General features: G+C 40.4%; 2 protein-coding genes across 5 annotated transcripts in view; one reads left to right on the forward strand and one right to left on the reverse strand.

The window, feature by feature from the left end:
* The window catches only part of LOC138845174 (large ribosomal subunit protein uL23-like), a 1058548-nt gene that overhangs the window by 846818 nt on the left and 189993 nt on the right, over positions 1-21737 (forward strand). The gene's annotated exons all lie outside the window — the stretch shown is intronic.
* ADAMTS12 (ADAM metallopeptidase with thrombospondin type 1 motif 12) overlaps positions 1-21737 on the reverse strand; it is a 363744-nt gene that overhangs the window by 37008 nt on the left and 304999 nt on the right. For all 4 annotated transcript variants that reach the window (XM_002714101.5, XM_070056623.1, XM_070056624.1 and 1 more), the window contains 2 exons: positions 15626-16732; positions 3181-3333 (listed from right to left, as the gene is read on the reverse strand). In XM_002714101.5, the coding sequence (XP_002714147.2) occupies positions 3181-3333; positions 15626-16732 (1260 nt within the window). The remainder of the gene's footprint in view (positions 1-3180; positions 3334-15625; positions 16733-21737) is intronic.

Raw genomic sequence — 21737 nt, forward strand, 5'->3', positions numbered from 1 at the left:
ACTGTGCCAATCTGAAGCCAGCAGCCAGGTGCTTTCTCCTGGTCTCCCACACGTGTGCAGGCGCCCAAGCACTTGGGCAATCCTCTACTGCCCTTTCTGGGCTACAGCAGAGAGCTGGACTGGAAGAGGAGCAACCGGGACTAGAACCCGGAACCATATGGGATTCTGGTGCTACAGGTGGAGGATTAGCCAAGTGAGCCATGGTGCTGGCCCCCAACCATGTTTTTTAATTTCCTTATTTCTTCTTCTTGTGTTTGGTCTGTGTTATTTCCAGAAATTTGTCTTCTAGTTCTGATAGTCTTTCTTCTGTCTCATTTTTTCTATTTTTTAAACTATACACTGTATTTTTATTTGCTTTATTGAATTCTTCATATCTAGAATTTCATTTAATTTCTCTTCAATATCTCAGTTTTTTGGGAACACTTTTTTATTTAGGTTGTGAATGTGTTTCTGATTGCTTCTAAGTAATCTGATGATTAATTTTCTGAATTCTGTTTCTGGCATATCTATAATCCCTTGTTCTTCTGCTTCTATTATTGAAGAGCTGATGTAATCTTCTATTCTGGGGCTAATATTATCTTCCTTAGTTTTACTAAAATTTTCCCCCTTGTTTTTTTTGGCATTTCCCAAGGTTGGGATGGAACAGGTGCACTCCACTCCATGTCTGCCCTGGGCCGCAGACCTGGCCTCGCTGGTCCCTCTGGCATTTCCAATTCCTTTTATCTTTAATATGTGTCTTGGTGCTTGTGGCGAGATTTCCCTCTGCTATGAGCTGCTACATGTCTGCGCACTGCCAGTGGAAATATGCAGCCCACCTCTGGAAGTCCTGCTTGCTTCTGGATGGTAGTGGGGGCAAATAGGAGAGCTCTGGTGTGCTAAGCCCCGCCTACTTGGGGAAACAAGCTAGGAGTTCAATGTTTAGAACTTCTCACTGTCATACAGTTCCTGGTCTGCCCAGGGAGGGGGAAGGGCATGGCATTAGTTGCCCCATTTGTTTTCTCTGCCGCACCTCTGATGTGTCTCAGTGACTCTTTGCCCCCTTTGTGTGGTCCTGCTCAGCCTCTGCTGGACTCCCGGGTTTCTTGTGGCTCTGTAGCCAGCTTGTATCCCCTTTCCTTATTAACTATCTATCCCCACCCCCGGAGGCTCAGAACGTCTTGTTGCTATACTGCCATCTTGGCTCCTCCCTCTAGAATGGCTTTCATACAGAAATCAACAAACAACAAATGCTGGCAAGGATGTGGGGAGAAGGGTACCTTAATCCACTGTTGTTGGGGGATGTAAATTGATATAGCCATTGAATAAGACAGTATGGAGTTATCTTAGAAAGCTGAATATAGACCTACCTTATGATCCAGCCATCCCACTCCTGGGAATTTATCCAAAGGAAATGAAATCAGCATATGAAAGAGTTATGTTCCTTTAGCTCAATGTTCATTTTAGCTCAATTTACAATAGTTATGATATGGAATCAACACAGATGTCTGCCAACTGAAGACTGAATAAAGAAATTATGGTTTATATACAATAAGGAATACTACACAGCAGTAAAAAAAAAGAAGTCCTGTCATTTGCAACAAAATGGATGCAACTGGAAAGCACTATACTTAATGAAATAAGCCAGTCACAAAAAGACAAATATCATATAGTTTCTCTGATTCATAGTAACTGATAGAGTACCTAAAATGTAATCTATAGGAACCAAACTGACAATTTAAGATGTGATGATTTTGAACAGCTATTGCTTTCTCTGTTGGGGAACAATATTTTTTGTTTGGTTGGTTTTTGTTCTTTTCTTCATTTTTTCTTCATACTAACAGTGACCTCTCTACTTAGTGTAGGGTTAATATTATGAGTTTAAAAATTAACTGAAAATTGATCATTGTAATTGTAAAAAATAATAATGGGAAATACTGAAAGAGGAGAAAGAAAGGTGGGAGTATGGGTGGGAGGAAGGTGGTGGTTGGGAGAATCATCATGTTCCCAAATCTATATATATTAAATGCATGAAGTTGTATTCCTTAAACAAAATTTTAAAAAAAAGAGAGAAAGGAATGAGTATTTATTCTTATAAGGGACACAGAGACAAAGAAAGGGAGATTGGCAGGTGTCAAATCATATGTGTTAATTTTCTCAAGGAATAGACTGCCTTCCTCTTTCTTCTGCAATGTCATAGCCTTATTTTGTGGGGAAAAGAGTCCTAAAGCAGATAAATGACATTCCAGGCTAGGGTAGTACAGGTAAATCTGCCAGGAAAGCCTGAGATGTCCAAGGAGATTCCTGGTGATCATGTTTATCTGGGGACATAAACTCTCCACTAGATGACAGAACTAACATCTGGAGGGGATGCCAGCCTCTAGAAACCTCCTGAACTGATCTTCCTCTTCCCTTATCCTGTGTCTCAGCTGTCCCAGGGAGCTGGGGACAGAGCCCACTGGGCTTCCTAGGATTCATGTGATCAATGAACCAAAAGTGTATGCAAATTTCACACCCCTGCTCCTCCTACCTGACTACTGGCCCTCAACCCAGAAATGAAAAGTGTCTTCTAGCTCCAGTATACCCAACCTGGGATGGCTCAGTCTCAGCCCAAGATGAGAGATGGATTGGGCCTGGTTATCAAAGCACCTAAGGTAGCTCATGTAACACCTACCACAGCCTTCTCACAAGGATGATGTAGACAGAAGAACAAAGTGAGTAACCCATCAGGGAAGATCCATTTAAAGAATAAATTATTCTTTATATCTCAGCTTTCTTTGCATTTTGGGTCTGGCAGATTAAACCATGCCTCTGCTTTGTAAAGTGCTACTGAACTGTGATTTAATTATGTATGATGATTATATATCATTATTCATTATACTGATAATTTTAAGTAATTTAGAAAAAATGTTACATGCTGGACAAGCAATTATTTACACACGTTTAACCTTTTGTTCCAGTTTATCTTATAAAAGAAGGGATATTTAGGTAAAAGCATACCAGTTAATAAGAATTCTGTACTTCTTTTAAGACTTATGTATAGCTTCAAGTAGGCCCATGGGAAGGCCTGTGAAATACTCATCCATGACTTTATAAAAGAAAACAGGTAGAAGGTAAGAAGGGAGAAGAGAAATTAAGTATTACCAGTGCTTAGTTAAGATTTTGCCTCCCCACTCCCAGATGCTGCCAAACTTAGTGAATTACCTTGCTCCAATTTCCCACTCTCCAGCCAGCACATGGACGGAGGTGGCATCTCTTGGCAGGGTCAGGCTTAGGAAGGGCTGCACAGTCATCATCCATCCGGGTGCTGCACTCCACGCTTCTCCAGTAGGCCCCCAGGCCACAGGTGGTGGAGCACTGTGGCAGGGAGGAGACAGAAGACAGAGGCTGATGGCAGCTTTCTCAGACACAGTCTATCATGGGGTCTCTGGAGTTAGGGATGTTCATCTTGGCTGCTCCCTGAAACTGCTTTCAGAGCTTTTAATAAATAGCAATGTTGGGGACACACTGATACCAAGTATTCCAAATCTCTGGAGGTAGAGCCAATGGATCACTGTTAGAAAAACTTTCCTAATTGATTTTCCTAGACAGCCAAGACTGAAGATCCTTGATGTATATGTGGGAGGATAACCCAATGGAAATGGATATTTATTAAAAATCATCCCATGGTGAATGCTTAGGGGGTCGCAGGCAAGTTGCCACTTTCCATATCAGTGTTGCTCAGAGTGGACATCAGATCAAGCACTCTTACCTCATACGTATCTATCTGCAGTGATGTTATCTCACTTACTCATCTCCGTGACAAATCCATGATGTAGACAGATAGTGTTATAGTGTAGATAAAGAAACCAGAGCCAGAGAACTGACTTGCCAATGAGTAATGTGGGGGGGTTTTGGCTCCAAGACCCAACCTGACATCTGTACAGTAGTGCTTCTCAAACTTTAGTGTCCACGGGAATCACTTAGGACCTTGCTAAATGCTGATTCTGACTTGTCAGGATCCACAGTGGGGCTGGGGGTCTGCATCTCTAGCAAGCTCCTAGGGGTGCTTGTGCCGATGTCCTCCTACAACACATGGGGTCAGGAAGATTACATACATGGTGCTTCTCACCACTTGATCCACAGGTGGTGAACACATTGGACATCTTTTGCTTTGTAGAGCCCATTCCTCTCAAGGTGTTTTCATTAACAAAGAATGCTTAAACATCTCAGGCTTAGCCTGGGTCAACTTGAAAACTATTCAAACATTTTCTCCATCATTTCTTCCATTTTACACACCTAGTTATTTCATCTAATTGATTTTTCTTGCACCTGCTATCTCCTGCTCATCTTCAGAAGGAGGGGCTATTTCTGGACAAGCAAAACACAGCTCTGAACTCATAAAAAAGGGGTGGAAGCCCCATATATGGCACTCTTGAAAATTTCTTATACAGAGTTGTAAGTAAAGACCAACCTTACACTCCTCTTGTTGAACCTTCACTCCATATAATTTCATGTTGTATTTTGTGCAAGTTCTTGTGTTGTAGCACATATATAGCATAATAGAGTTCTTAGGTGAGTAAGCTATAGAATCACAGAAAATGAAGTGTAGAAAATATGGTGTCAATCTTTTATCCTCCTTAAAATTCTTAAGGACTTGAGCTTTCTTTTAAAATTATTTAACTTATTCAGAGAGGGAGAAGGAGAGGGAGAGGGAGAGGGAGAGGGAGAGGGTGAGAGGCTGACTCACCTCCTACTTGCTGTTTACTTCCCAAATGCTCACAATAACTGAGCTGGGCCAAGAGCCAGGAACTCAAACCAGGTCTCCTATGTGGGTGGTAGGGACCCAAATATTTGAGCCATGACCTGCTGTCTCCTAGGGTATGTATCAGCAGGAACATGAAATCAGGTACAGAGCTGAGACTTGGACCAGGCATTCAGATATGGGATGCAGGTGCAAATGGTATCTTAATTGCTGTACCACATGCCATCTCTAGGATTTGACCTGTATCTCTGACAAGGTCCTAGTGCTTACTCTTTTGTATTATGTGAGTATCTATAGACTAGAGATAATAACAGTTGAAGTGTATTGACTACAAGTATAGATTTACTGCACTTGTGGCCCCGACTGTTAACACCCTCTTGAACTCATACTCTTTGCAATGGGAATTTGCTCATCAAGAAGTGAAATCTGTTTTTCCAGTTCTTGAATCCAGGATGTTCTTGTGACTTGCTTTGGCTAACAGAAGGCAGTGATGATGCTGATTCAGTTCTCAAGGGGTCTTACTTTTTATTCTTGCTCTTAGACCCTGCCTATGCCATGAAAATAAACCTGAGCCAGCCTGCAGGTGGATGAGAGCCCATGTGAAACAGAGCCTGGTATCCAAGCCAAAGCCATCCAGACCAGTTAGATTCCATCTGACTCTCCAGTAGATACATGACAAAGCTTAGATCAGTAAAATCTCCCAACTAATCTACAGACTCATGGACAAAAATGCCTATTTATTGAAGTTTTGTGGTTGTTTGTCACATAGTATTACTGTGGCAATGAACAACTGATACAGCATCTTATTAGGTACCCTCAATACCTTCTTTCTAAACCTCTGAGACTCTGGGTATAATGCAAATTCTGAAGTTGGTTAATCTGTGATAGTTTAAAGTTACCTAAACTGTTATGGGCCTGTAAAACTGGTGATAACAGTAGGCCCTCTCTCATGGGACTATTTCAAGGAGTAAGGGAAATCATTCACTACAGTGCTCTATAAATGCTACCTATTAAACCAATTCACCAACAAGGTCAAGATCATGAACTCCACCTTCTGGATACTGGGGACTAAGAGAGTTAAGGGGTCATACTGAAGGTCTCACAGACTCCTCAGTGTTAATTTCATATTATGACATTGAGAAAAATATGACATTTTGCCAAACCCAGGAAAGGAGCTAGTGTGACCAAATTCTTAGTCTAGTGATGAACTCGTTATATCTCAAGTGATGTCTATAGTTTTTTGCACTGTATATATGTTAATAACAAGTGCATATTGTCTCTGGGGCTTTGAATCTAGCTCTGCTCATGAACATATATTTGTTTAATCCTTATTTAAAAATTTTTAAATTTATTTTAATTTATTTTGAAAGGAAGATAGCCAGAGAATGAGGCAGAGACAGATACAGAGTGAAAGAGAAATCTTCCATCTACTGTTCTATTCCTCAAGTGCCTATAACAGCTAGTGCTGGACCAGGTCAAAGCCAAGAGACTGTAACTAAATCTGCATTTCCCGTGTGGATGTGAAGGACCAAAGTACCATCATGTGCTGTCTCCCATGGTGCACATTTGCAGGAAGCTGGAATTGGGAGCAGAGCGGGGACTTGAACCAAGGTACTCTGACATGGGATACAGGCATCCCAAGTGGCGTCTCACATGCTCTGCCATACACCCATTCAACATCTGTATAATTATTTTTGATAGTTTCTACTTAGGCAACGAAAACCAATCCAGCAATAAAGCTGATAAATGGAAGGCCAAAGAATACAGCAAAAGCAAAAATGGGATTCTACCAATTTGATTATCACACATTACATTAGTTTCAAATTGGCAGTGGGTGATGGGAGAAGAAAGGAGGACCATGAAGTAGATGAGGGACAACTCCACTGTGTCCTTGTAGCTAGTGGTTCTGCAGCAAGCAATAGACTGGGTCAGGGACTTGAGTCAGGGTGTTCAGAAGCAGAACTAATGCTAAGGCACATCAGCCTCTCGTGAGAACTGCTCTGAAGGCTGTGGAAAATTGTGCTGTCATTTCCATTCCACATGACTCCATAGCTTACATTGAAAGCATTGGCCCAAGGGATCTGGTTGATTGATGAGGAACTTGAATGAGAGGCCATTTCTGTCAAAATAAAAGCCACCTCATGCACTCTGCCTCACATCCAAGTGTTCTGTTTTGTAAACATCTATCACCACAAACACTGAGTCTTGTATGTCTGACTGCTCCTAAGAGTACCTTATGGACAGTTATTCCTTTTGCTTCATGACAACCTTAGTAGTCAGGTATTACCATTATCCTCATTTTACAGAGGATAAACTGAGGCACAGTGAGGAATCACAGTGAAGTGACTGAGCCAGGATCCAAACTCACAAAGTCTGGTATTAAGCTTCAGGCCTATTTACATTATTAATTTGGTTTTTACTTTGATGACTTAATTTTTTTAAAAAAATATTTATTTGAAAGGCAGAGTTACAGAGAAGGAGAGATACAGAAAAAGAGCGAGAGAAAGATCTTCCATGTGCTGGTTCACTCCCCAAATGGCTGCAACAGCCAGGGGTAGGCAGGGCTTAAGTCAGGATCCAGGAGATTCATCTGTATCTTCCATGTGGGCACAGAATCCAACCACTTGAGCCATCTTCTGCTGCTTTCCCAGGCATATTAGCAGGGAGCTGGATGGGAAGTGGAGTAGTCAGGACTTGAATTGAAGCCCATATGGGACGCCAGCATTGCAGGCAGTGGTTTAACTTGAATGCCACTATGCTGGCCCTGATAACTTAATTTTTGAAGACACAGATGCTATGGCTTGAATATCTGTCTCTCTAAAATAGAGGAGTTTAGTCTCTAAAGTCTTATATTAATAGAACTAGGAGGATATAAACTTAATCTAATTATGGTGTTTAAAGGTAAGGACACTGGAAAGTGTTTAGATTGGATTAAGTTATTGGAGTGGAGCCCCCATGATTCAATCCTGGTGGTTTGAAGACTGAACAGATATAGATAGACATGTACACCCCACTGTTATGGGATGCAATTCCAGGAGTCCTCACCACAGCATCGATCATGCTCTTTGGACCTCCTACCTTCAAAACCGTGAGCCAAAATCAGTATCTTTTCTTTATGAAGTAGCCTGTTTCAGGTATGTTGTTACGGTCATGAGAAGCTGATGCATAAACCCAATTCATTAAAAGAGTATGTTATGTACAATGAAGGTCATGGACAGCCTTTTAATGCAGGACAGAAAGTGGGAGGACATCATCAAAGCATTCAGATCCAACCATTAGGAATTGTAGAAACTAATTCCTACCTTAGAGATCCAGGGAAGCCTTAGGGAAGAGGAAATGCTAAGTTTTATTCTGAAGAACAAGGAAGATATAAAAAGGGACGACCTTCCTGGCAGAAGAGATAATATGAACAGAGGGCACTGGACTGTGAGAGGCAGGAGAACACCCTAGATTTGCTGATTCTTAATGTGTGTGAAGAAAGGAGGAGGCAGTCAACTTTGAAGCTAGATTGCAAAGGCTAGTGGGCCTGGATCTGGCATGTGAGATCCCAGGTTTGTGAGTGAAAGGTTAGATTGTTAGGACCATTCTTTTGGGAGACCAGTTTGATGGTTTTATATCTCTTGCCACGCTGTGAGGAAAGACTGAAGGAGAGAGAGACTGGGTGGTGCATCGACTACTGGAGGCAAAGGAAAGTGCTCTGGGCAAGCATAGGAACTAGGGGTTGTTTTCAACTACAAGGCCACCATTTGCACTTGGGACTGGACTTCCCTAAATGCCATGGGACTTTTATATTCCTAGCTTCTCATACATTGAATGTTCGTTGTAGCTCCCTTCTCTATTGTTTTAACAAACAAAAGCAGCAAAGCTGAAAAATGACGTAATGTTGACTTGGAAAACTACCACAGAAAGACCTGGAAGAAACTCCTGGATCTTGGCTTTGGCCTGGCCCAGCTCCAGTCATTGTGGCCATTTGCAGAATGAGCCAATGGATGGAAGATCTCTCTCTCTTTCTCTCTGTGTCTCTGCCCTTTTTCCTTCTTTCCCTCTCTGTAACTCTGCCTTTCAAATAAATAAAAATAAATCTTGAAAAAAGGAAAAAAATAGAAAAACTACCATGGAGGAAAGGGGCAAGTTGATATCAATGGTGATTCTAGGGTTTTTTTTTTTTTAAACTTTTATTTAATGCATATAAATTTCCAAAGTACGACTTATGGATTACAATGGCTTCCCCCCCATACCGTCCCTCCCACCCACAACCCTCCCCTTTCCCACTCCCTCTCCCCTTCCATTCACATCAAGATTCATTTTCGATTATCTTAATATACAGAAGATCAGCTTAGTGTACATTAAGTATGGATTTCAACAGTTTGCTCCCACACAGAAACATAAAGTGAAAAATAATAGATGATTTTTTTTAAATGATGATGAAATCAGAGCAGACCTATTGTCATGTTTAATCCCAGTGAGAGTCAAGTTGGGAATTGATAATTTCTTTTTTTTTTTTTTTTTTTTTTTACAGAGGATCAGTTTAGTATGCATTAAGTAAGGATTTCAACTGTTTGCACCCCCATAGAAACACAAAGTGAAATATATTGTTTGAGTACTCGTCATAGCATTAAATCTCAATGTACAGCACATTAAGGATAGAGATCCTACATGAGTAGTAAGTGCACAGTGACTCCTGTTGTTGACTTTAGGGTTTTTAAGATGTAGTGATCGAGAACTGAGGAGTGAGTGATACATTATAAAGAGAGGTAACCCCAAAGAAACAGCTTTGGAAATGGGCAGAAACAAAAGTCATGGTCAGTGAGAAACTCAAAACCTGTTGCTCTGATAATTCTGTGCATTAAATATCTTATTTCTTAAAATCTGCATAAACAGATCAGGCAGCAAGGCCTGGGATGATAAAGGGGACTCCTGCCAAATATAGAACCCTATTCTTGTGATATCCTTGAAGCTTTGAAAAACTGCAATCTAGGTCAACTCCTTTCTTAGCTAAACTGCTTGAAATTGACAGCTGTCAGTGGTTCCATCAGTGTTGTCCAATTGTTGAGGAGTTATGATATATTTAATAACAGTTTATTTCTGTCAAAGTCAAATTATGACAGTTGAGGCAGAATTAACACTTTGTATCTTGATTTACTATAATCAAAATATGTTAACCTCTAAGATCCAACAATCATCATGGATGATGTGTACTTTATTTTGGTGTAGTTTTCATGAATGTGGTACTTTCTCATGAGATCAATTAACATTTGTCTATTAATTTATTACCATATATTACATATCTTTCAAACAAGCTCTTTATAACATATTTAAGTTCAATATCACACAAGTGCTGTGCGATTTGGGTACAGATGAAAGGAGAAGAGTATTTAGATGGAAAAGAAAATTAATTTCTGGGTCATCTTTCAGCTACTTTTAAATAAAGCATTTGTGTTAACTGGTGGAATGCAAAGGGCTTGCCCATCCTTACTAACAGTGCTCATCAAGGCTCTGTCTGAGGACTGTGAGAGACTGCTGAATCTCTCCCACCATCTCTATGCTGATAGTATTTTCCATGAAGTCACTAGTGACCTGCTAATTGTCAAATCCAATAGGTTTAATATCAATCATCACGTTCCTAGACGTTGAGGTACTGTATCTTTTGATTTGTCTTAAAAATTAGATGATTCCTTACTAATCTTCATAATGGGATCTTTTTATCAGCTAGCCCCTCAAATTTTGCTGTTACCCAGAGTTCTATTCCTGACCCAGTACATTTTGCGACCCACAGATCTCTTGAGTGATCTCCCATAGCATTGTCATTATATACAAAAGCTCTTGATTACTGTGTGTTGATTTCCTATCCTGCCACTTTACCAAACTCTTTTATGAGTTCCAATAATCTCTCAGTCTGCCCTGACATTCTGAAATTAAATTGTTTTAATTTTTTGGAATGATATAATTTTAAATATTGCTCTCAAAATGTATCATTCCTTTTGTAAACATGGGATGTCCCTAAATAGCTGATAAATGAGCCTCCTGTCTTCCTTCAATTGAAGTAGTTCGGACAATGTATAAAATAAAATAAATATATAAAAACAGCACTCTGGCCTCAGAATCAGCCCTTAAGGCATGCGGATATGGCTGAAAAAGACCATGAGAGTATTTCAGGCATGGAAAGCCAAGACACTCTGGGGAAAAAAAAAAAAACCTAAATGAAAGATTTCCACGAGTGAGATCCCAGTGGAAAGAACGGGTCATCAAAGAAGGAGGTACCCTTCTCTGAAGGGAGGAGAGAACTTCCACTTTGACCATGGCCTTGTCTAAAAATTATCAGAGTCAGTGAACTCAGGGGGCTTCCATAGCCTTGGCAACTCATGACAAGAGCCTAGGTTGATTACTGATGCCATAAACAAGAGTGTCAATTTGTTAAGTCAACAACAGGAGTCACTGTGCACTTACTCCTCATGTAGGATCTCTGTCCTTAGTGTGCTGTACATTGAGATTTAATGCTATAACTAGTACTCAAACAGTATTTTTCACTTTATGTTTCTGTGTGGGAGCAAACTGTTGAAATCTTTACTTAATGTATGCTAAACTGATCTTAGGTATATAAAGAGAATCGAAAATGAATCTTGATGTGAATGGAAGGGGAGAGGGAGTGGGAAAGGGGAGGGTTGTGGGTGGGAGGGACATTATGGGGGGGAAGCCATTGTAATCTATAAGCTGTACTTTGGAAATTTATATTCATTAAATAAAAGTTCAAAAAAAATGGAAAAAATCTCCCATGTTCATGGACTGGAAGAATCAATATCATCAAAATGTTCTTATTACCAAAAGCAATAAAGCAATTTACAGATTCAGTATGGTCCTAATCAAAATACAGTGACATTCTTCTCAGATCTAGAAAAAGCAATGCTAAAATTCACATGGAAACACAAGAGAGCCTGAATATATAAAGCAATCTTATACACTAAAAAAAGTTGGAGGCATCACAATACCATATTTCAAGACATACTACAGGGCAGTTATAATCAAAACAGCCTGGCACTGGCACAAAAATACACATGTAGACCAATGGAACAGATTAGAAACTCCAAAAATTAATCCACACATCTACAACAAACTAATCTTTGACAAATAACCTAAAATCAATCCTTGGAGAAAGGACAGTCTCTTCAACAGGTAGTGCTGGGAAAATTGGATTTTTGTGTGCAGAAGTATAAAACATCACCCTTATCTTATCCCTTACAAAAAAACCTACTCAAAATGTATCTAGGATCTAAATCTACAATCTGATATCATCAAATTACTAGAGCAGGATATTGGAAAAACTCTGCAAGATATTAGCATAGGCAAAGATTTCTTGGAAAAGACCCCAGAGGCACAGATAATCAAAGCCAATATTGACAAATGGGATTACATCAAGCTTAGAAGCTTCTGTACTGCAAATGAAACACTCAGGAAAGTGAAGAGGCAACCAATAGAATGGAGTAAAATATTTTCAAGCTATGAAACTGATAAAAGATTAATATCCAGAATCTATAAATAGCTCAAGAAACTCAACAACACAAACATCCCAGTTAAGAAATGGGCAAAGGATTTGAACAGGCATTTTTTTAAGAAAAATTTACTTAAGTCATACAAGTGTCTTGTATTTCATATACACAGATTTAGGAACATAGTGATACTTTCCACCCTACCCTCCCTTCCACTCACTCTCTAACCCTTCTTCTTCCTCCCTCTCCCATTCCCACTCTTAATTTTTATAAAGATCTACTTTCAGTTTACTTCACTATCATAAAGTTAACTCTACACTAAGTAAAAGAGCTCAACAAATAATATGAAGAAAAAAAGGACACTGTTCCTCAAAAGAAGAGACAAGGACTGTAAACCATCATCAAATCTCAAAATGTCCAATACACTACATTTTAGGTCTTCTATTAGTTACCTCAGATCAGGTAAAACATATGGTATCTGTGTTTTGGGGACTGAACAGACATTTTTCAAGAGAGCAAATCCAAATGGCCAACAGACACATGAGAAAATGCTCAGGATCACCAGCCTTCAGGGAAATGCAAATCAAAACAACAATGAGATTTCACTTGCCCTGGTTAGAATGGCTCTCATATAGAAATCAGCAAACAACAAATGCAGGCGAGGAGGTGAAATATGGACCCTAATGTAAACTGGTAGAGCCTCTGTGGAAGACAGTATGGAGAACCTCAGAAATCTGAATATAGACCTGCCAGGCATCCCACTCTTGGGGATTTACTCAAAGGAAATGAAATCAGCATATGGGAGAATTATCTATACCCCCATGCTTATTGCAGCTAAATTCACTATAGCTAAGATATGGATCAACCCAGATGTCTGCCAGCTGAGGATTTGATAAAGAAATAATGGAATACTACTCAGCCAAAAAAGGAGTGAAATCATGTCTTTTGCAACAAAATGGATATAAGTGGAAACCACTAAGTGAAATAAACCATTCCCAAAAAGGCAAATATCATATTTTCCCTGATTCATGGTGACTAACAAAGTACCAAAAATGTAACATATAGCAGTGATATTAACATTTTGAGATTCAATGACTGTTCACAGCAATTGTCTCTATTGTTGAGGAAGATTGCTTGTTTTTCTTCTTACTGTATGTTGAACTCTTTACTTAGTATAGAGTTAATATTAGGATTATAAAGTAAACTGAAAGTAGATATTTATAAAAATTAAGAGAGGGCATAGGAGAGGGAAGAGGAGGAAGGGTGGGAGCATGGGGGGTAGGGAGGGAAGTGTGGAAAGTAGCACTATGTTCCTAAATCTGTATATATGAAATACATGAAATTTGTTTACCTTAAATAAAATTTAAAAAATAAGATAAAACTATATATATAAACATGCATATGTTTATATATATATAATATATTATATATTATATATATATATATATATTAAAAACTCAGATGTCCAGGCTGAACCTATTTTGGGGACTTGACAAGGATCACTTGCCTCTGGGAACTCCAAATAACCAAGGGTCCCTCCATATTGTTTGAAAATACTTTCTTGTGAACTCTATGATTTTCTCTTCTGTCTATTCAGGGTCTTTGCATAAATAGCATTGTTTTTATATGTAATGTGACCAAAGAAGAAAGAAATAAAACCAAAGGCACACAGGATGATGATATTTTCTGATGTGCAAAGCAACAGATCTTGGGTCCTGAAGTCCACGTGCCAGAGTTCAAATTCCTGCTCTGTCGCTCAAAGCATGGATGGTTCTGTTTCCTCCCTCAGCTTCAGCTTCCTGTCTCTAAAGCAGAACATGTTACCCCTGTCCTTGGGTTGTGATGAGGATCAATGAGAGAACACATGCTAATCAGCATAAAGTCATGCCTAAAAAGTATGATGCATCCTTTGCAAATGCTCACTGCCAATATTATTATCCTCATTAAAAGTCCTTTAGAACTGAGTCAGAAATAAATATTACCAAAATGTCACAGATCATGAGACCCATTCATCATCTTCTTTCAACAAATTGGATTATTGTAATCATAACTATCTTTTTCTGTTTTTTTTTTTTTATTGCTTAAGCTGGATTATTTACTTGCAAATGCATAAAATAAGGTATTTATCCATTTCAGAAAATCTGTTAATTCACTTTAGAAATGAAACATAAATCAATGTAAAAATGCATTTGAAATGCAAACAACTCCAGCATTGGGGGAAAATTTTTAGAAGTTTGACTTCATGCTATTTATTGCTGGTATAGTTAATTCTATAACTATTTATGTTGATTAATTGCCACGGGAGAATTCTATACAGTCAAGTCATCAATTGGTACCATAACTCACAAGACAGCAGACTAGAGCTGAAAGAGAACATTCATTATCCAAAAGTACTCCCTTAATTGTAAAAAAAAAAAATCTAGTTTTCTATTAGCTAATTAGTAAAGCAAGACCCAATCTACTCCCCAGGACTGTCAAAAAGGAAAACAGTAAGGAATTACATATGAAAGTGGTTTGGAAATTAGCACATCTATTAAATTGTTAGGATTGTATTATTATTTTTGTAATTACTAATTTTTCACATCCCTTTAACTAGGGATATGAGTCATAAAATGTCATAAAAACGCTGAATGATTTGAATATGTGATTGCTTTGCCACAAAGTCCTCTTTTGTGCTGTCACATTGTTTTAACAAGCACATACATTGGACATTCAAAATTCAATTAGGTGAGAAATAATTTTGATGCTTCAAAGGATATAATTAGTTCTAGAGATAGAGAAACAAATTTCTAGCCAAATTTCTGAATCCGAAGAGGCCAACATTTTGTCATCATGTTTATCATGTTTCCTCTGTATTACAATTCCTTCAATGAGCCATAATGAGTTCTAAATGCAAGCATTCAGGAATAAAAAAGAAAAAAATATTCATAGAGTAAGCTATATAATTATTTTAAACAGTTTTGTCTTCTATTTCCATTACAATCATAATTACTTCACATATGTAAACCAAGTCTCATTTAAATGAGAACTCAGGCCATTCCAGGTAACTTTCCCCACAGGATCATGACAGTCTATAACTTCCAGGGGCATTAGAGATGACCTGCATTGGTACTCTCATCTTGAAATCCATGTATTTCCTATGAAAATTAGGCAAAAACCCTTGTATGCATATATACATTTTTTACCAAAACAAACATTTCTTTTAATTTTATTTTTCACTAACTTTTGAAGCACCTTTGTGTATTTCTTCCTCCTTGTCCATTTAAGGAGTTCCAGTGGTCAGGAGGGAGGTGGAGATGGAGAACTGATTGCATCAATTTTTTTTTTATGCAAGTTCACTTTGAAATTTTCATAAGGGAGTAATACCCATAGCTGTTTTCCATGTAAAGTAAGGCCTGAGGTAGGGAATGGAGCCACCTACCTCACTCCAGTTTCCAACAATCCAGCGTGCAGGGCTGTGGTCCTTCATGAACTGTTTGTAACTGGAGGCATTGAGTAAAAAGCCCTCAGAAATCAGACTAGTTGCATCTTCCTCAGTCAGCACTGGTCCAGAATTTTGTGTTACATTCACGTTGCTTGGATGTTCCAGGTGGTTATGATTTATTGGCTTTTCTGAGGGTGCTGGTTGTTGATCCCCTCCCAGAGGGAGCGCACCATTAACTGGCTTTTCAGTAACCATACCCGCAGCCCTTGGTGTCCCATTTTTGAGAGTACTGGGCCTTTGGCTGGGGACCAGTCCTTTCATTCCTGTGCTGACAGGTGGCCACAAGGACTCTTCACTGAGATAAGGTATTGGTGGAAGTCCCAGTGGCGATTCTGTAATTGTTTCCACTAGAACATCATTTTCAGGTACTCTGATCTGTGTCCGCAGCACAGGGTTACTTTCATCTTTGTTCTCTGGCTGTTCCCTGTCTTCTCCTGAACCACTATGAATCTCCAATTCTGGGTCTTTGGTTAAAGTACTGTAAAATGGAGTCACCTGCCAGGTCACAGCATTGCTGGATGCTGAAAAGTCAGAACCACTTGTTGTCGCCACAAGGTGTCCATCTGAGGTAGGACCAGTAGCTGGATTGGAAATATTCTCATCATCAGACTGGATATTCACAGACCAGGAAGTGAGGATGGGCTGGGAAGTACTTCCAAGGGAAATGAGGTAACGTGAGCTCAGTTCAGTTTGTGTTGAACTATTTTGCCATTGTTTCCCATCCAGGTCTGTTTCTCTGGAAGGTGCGGTGGGACCAGGTCCGGTTGTTACTGGAGTGCTTGTGCTCATAGACTCAGGCACTGTGGGTGTGGTCAGCACTTTGTGCCTAGATGTAGGTGGGACGATGGGCTTTAATGGTGGTAGATGTTTCCCACTGAAAATGATGCCTTTGTTGGGTCTCAGAACTCTCCAGCTAGATGGACACTGCTGAAGGCCACACAGAGCTCGGCTGTTGGGTTTCCTTGTCTTGTCACAAGGTTCACCATTGTTCTTAGCACACGTGACACTGCGAATGCGCACACCACCACCACAGGAAACAGAACACTGGAAAAGAGAGACAGCTTTTAGCCCAGGAGGAACAGACACTTTTATTCTCATGGTCAGGTTTAACACCAAATCAGGACAGGCCCATTGAAAACTGAACTCTGCAGCTAAGCTTGTCATCTCCTACCCTTACTTTGGTGTCTACATTCTGTTTTTCATGGAATATGCATTTCCTGGAGGTCAGCTGTGGCTCAGGACCAACAATTTACTCTTCACAAGCTGACAGCATAAAACACAATGTAGTCCAATTAAAGTCTCTTCGGGCTTTGAACACTGGGTGGTGGGATCTACAAACTGCAATGATTTAAACTTAGCCTTTGTAAGACATCATAAATAATTCCTATGGTTTGAATAGAATTTGGCTTCCCAACTTATGCAGGTGCTTAAACCACAAAGTCATAAATTAACGTTGCTAAAGAGTATGGAGGTTTGATCTCATTATGGTATGTAGGAGATAGTCCTGGTTGGAGGTTCTTATGCAACTGAAGCCTACCCTTGGAAGGGAGTTTTCATGAGATGGTTGGTTATAAAAGCCAGGTTTTATCTAGAATCTCTCTTTTCTGGCTCACTGTGATCCTCTGGCATATGTTCTGCCATCCACCACTCTCATCAGATGCCAGACTAATGGGCCACTTGGTTTTGGACTGTGAACCTCCAAAGCCGTTAGCCAAAAAAAACCCTCTTTCCTTTCTTAAAGACACTGCATAATGCAGTGTATTTCAAAGGACTCCACAGCATTACTCTGTGTGATGCTCATGGCATGCCTGTGAAATCGACAAGGTAAGACTTATTATTTAGCTTTCCACAAGAGAAGAATCTGAGGCTCAGACAGTCCCCTGAAAGGCTGACGGGGTGTCACACAAGTAAGAATTAGATTTATTTGATTTCTCTGTACCCTGGCAAAACCTAGTGCAACACACTACACACATCACCATCTGTAGAGTTCACTTATTAACTTGACACAATTTTACAGCTGAAGTTACCTAAATGAAAGTACTTTTTTTTTTTTTTTGACAGGCAGAGTGGACAGTGAGAGAGAGAGACAGAGAGAAAGGTCTTCCTTTTGCCATTGGTTCACCCTCCAATGGCCGCTGCGGCCGGCACGCTGCGGCTGGCGCACTGCGCTGATCCGAAGCCTGGAGCCAGGTGCTTTTCCTGGTCTCCCATGGGGTGCAGGGCCCAAGCACTTGGGCCATCCTCCACTGCCTTCCCAGGCCACAGCAGAGAGCTGGCCTGGAAGAGGGGCAACCGGGACAGAATCCGGCGCCCCGACCGGGACTAGAACCCGGTGTGCCGGCGCCACTAGGTGGAGGATTAGCCTATTGAGCTGTGGTGCCGGCCAAGAACTACTTCTTATTCATAACTGACTTCTAGGATAGTTCTTGAGGCACAATGATCACTTTCTACACACTTATTAAGTAGCTGGTTTACTTAGAAAAAATGAAGAATGAAAAAATTTACACTCATGAGCTTATGCAATATTTAGCTTAAATGACTTGGTTTCTCAAGGCTCATTTTCAATTTCCTCTATGTAAGAAAATAATACTGATGTAGAAAACTGCCCATTTATTTTGTTTCAATCCTTTGAAAAGGAGGAGATGCTTGTGGTCAAGAGAATGTGCAGCTGTGGGAGAACCTGACTGCAGATTCCGGCTCAGCCAGCAACCTTCAGGATTTAAGATGTCAATTAAATGCTCAACTGCCTCAATCTAAGATTGATCTTTCAAGTTTACTTTGAAATAATAATAATAGTAATAGTCTTTGGGGGAACAGTCTTCCATGGACTATGAGATGCATACTCATATTTCTTCCAAGTGGAGGCTACCAACCAAAAGTCTCAGGACCCACTAGTGAACAAATAGTGGCTTCTGGAACCTTTCATAATTGCTCACTTGGAATCCCAAAAATAAAGGCTTGGAGGTATTTGCCTTCCTGTTTTCCCATGATATTTCTGCCCTTCTTGTGTGTGAAGACAGTTAATGCTTCATTTCTTTCAGGCCACCACTTGTTACTTTCTAACCTGAACCCATTGGATTTCCAAATCTTGCATTTCCAAACTTATCAATATCATTGATTTGCGAGCTGGGTGCCTCAGCTGGGCTCAGTTTTCAGAGCTGACTCACAAGCAAGGCTCTAGGCAATGCCAACTGTTCTTAAGCAGCAGGTAGCCTCCTTTCAGTTTTCCTCTCCAAGATGTGTTAGACATGATCCGATAGGAAACTCTGATTTTTCTTTTCTGCTTCCTCTTTCCACAGCCCTTCTGTTACCCCATATTGAACACTGGGGGAAAGATCTATAAAATCTGTGAGGAATAAATTCCATCATCTGCCTTTATTATTAACTACATGCATTAACCTGTGACTCAGTGTCCGCTTCCTGTTCTGAAGACTGAAAGTTGAACTTGCCTGTCAAGGATGCTCTGGGGATTATGGGAGATGATAGTCTGAGCACAGCATGTAACATGAAGTTGTTATTGTCAGTGTTTCTTTTTTTTTATTATTTGATAGGCAGAGTTACAGACAGTGAGAGAGAGAGAGAGAGAGACAAAGAGAAAGGTTTTCCTTCCATTGGTTCACTCCCCTAATGGCTGCTAAGGTTGGAACATAGTAAAAGCAGCTGATCTGAAGCCAGGAGCCAGGTGCTTCCTCCTGGTCTCCCATGCGGGTGCAGGAGCCCAAGCACTTGGGCCATCCTCCACTGCCTTCCTGGGGCCACAGCAGAGAGCTGGACTGGAAGAGGAGCAGCCAGGACTAGAACTAGCGCCCATATGGGATGCCAGCGCCACAGGCAGAGGATTAACCAAGTGAGCCACAGTGTCAGCCCCTGTCAGTGTTTCAATATTGGTGCTGAGAATTATCAGAGTGATAATAAAAACAAAAACCTTACCCCCCTCCCCCAGTTTCTATGTCCCTTGTAGAGCATGGCACATAGAGCTGTCCTTTAGGGGCTGGGATGTGAGCAGCTGTCTGGTGAAGCAGGTGCAGGTAGCTGTCTGTAAGACAGTGTGGAGATCCATACACACCCCTCTACTTTATTGCTTGCTTTCTAAAAAGTCAGATATAATGGGACTAACTGATGGATATATTGTTCCTTAAATTATATATTCCAGGAAACCAAATAATCTTGCTAACTATGTAAATTCTGTCACCCTAAACAAGAAAAACAAGGTGATTAATAGCTACTGAGTTCATTATCTTATTAAACTACATTAGACTTTAATGTTTTAAAACAGAAGATTGTCTCTATTATGAGTTTCAAAGTGCAGCTGAAGGCCCATATTTGGCTCATCAACATGTACTCTTTGGACTGTGCAACCTTAAAACAACAAGGAAGGAAACAAAATATAAAAATTGAACTAGTAACGAATGTTTTAAAAAATAGCAATCAAGATTAGCATCAAATTCCAGACTCTTGGCTTCTTTTAAAAAAGCAGATGATCTGCATCTTTTATACCCACTTTCAAATGGCAACTCAAAACTTCAGTGATGGAGACTGGAGTCTGGGAGTTTGTAGGTTCTCCAGCACCTCTATTTCCCCTGCACAGTTTCTTCCCTAACCCAGAAGACACTGACTCTTCCAAAGAACAAGTGGTTGCTGTCCCTTAGCACTGGGGCATGTGTGCTCAGCAGGGCAGTGCTATCTGCCAAGTACATTGCATCTAGACACGAAGCTGCCCTTTCTCATAGTCCAGGCAGAACAAGCAGCTGCTTTATATTCAGCCTGATGCTTCTTCCAGTACATCTTCCCAACTGTGCTTATCTCCTTAGGAGCTGTCAAGCCCTTGAGATGAGATAAATACAGTATGCACACCACACTTAAAGCCGTCTCAACTGGTAGCTTCAGCATCCTCAAAACCAATTTCGGCTCTGATTATCATATGCCTTTACCTTATCATTTTGAACATGTACCAGACAAGCAGCTTGTCAGTCTGTTGTTAATGTCCTCATGGGAGTTATCTTGCCCTCACTTGCCACCGCCGCTGGAGTTAGCCCTCTGAGTGGAGCCCACTGAGAAAGAGGTCTGCTACTAAATTTGTCAGCTCCACCCACCTGGGGTGCACTGCAGGGAGGGGAGGAGGGGCCCCTCATAGCTGGCAGAGAACTGCAGTGTTGAGGGAGGGTTTATTCAGAAGCACAGCTGGAATTTTTCAGAGAGTTTGGGCTAAGGGGCTCAGTAGATAAATTGCTAGTACTTTGGGCATCATTTGTAAGTGAATGACTGAATCTCATAGTAAAAGCAGCTTTGAAAGTAACTAAAACACTCAGGCCCTGCTAGGGATTGAATTATCAGAGTCCTAATAGCCCTGTCACAGTGTGGTCCTGTTTGGATCTTTACAGAGGGAATCAAGTTGAAATGAGGTCATTGGGGTGGCCGTATCAATATGACTGATGTCTTTATAAAAAACAGACACTCTAGTCTTGGACTTGTGGTCTTCAAAGCTATGATACAATACGTTTTTGCTGTTTAAGAAATCCACTACCAAAGTGGTTCTTGGTTAGAGCAACCCTATGAAACCTTTGATAACGATGATGGAGAGAATCAATAGGGGCCACACTGATTTTCTGTGAACAGCTGTTACAAACAAGGGTGCCATGCTTGTTCTCCAGAAAACCAGGCAGAGCACAGGCTACTGACATCTGAGAACGGAGACTGGCATTGACAGACATCTGTGCCCAAAGAGGGGTGCCTGAGGTCAGCACACCAGGGGTCAACCTTATATGAAAGCCTGGGACCTTGACTAAAACTGGAGAAAAGCAGAGGGTGTGACTCCAGAAATATCCACTACAGCTCCCTGCTTGCTCTCTTTGGTTTGCAAGAACTCTTAAGGGGGCTTCACATGAGTCTTGCTTTGCTTTTCATCCAGCAATAGACATGACATGGATGCTTCCTGCTGTGACAAATGGTGCTTTCTATTGAATAGCCAGGGAAAGCTCATTTTTGACAATTGGCATTTAATTTACTGTTACTCTGCATCCTAACATTCTGATAATCAACTCCATACTTC

The sequence above is a fragment of the Oryctolagus cuniculus genome, chromosome 14, assembly GCF_964237555.1.
Source record: "Oryctolagus cuniculus chromosome 14, mOryCun1.1, whole genome shotgun sequence".
NCBI classification, from domain to species: Eukaryota; Metazoa; Chordata; class Mammalia; order Lagomorpha; family Leporidae; genus Oryctolagus; species Oryctolagus cuniculus.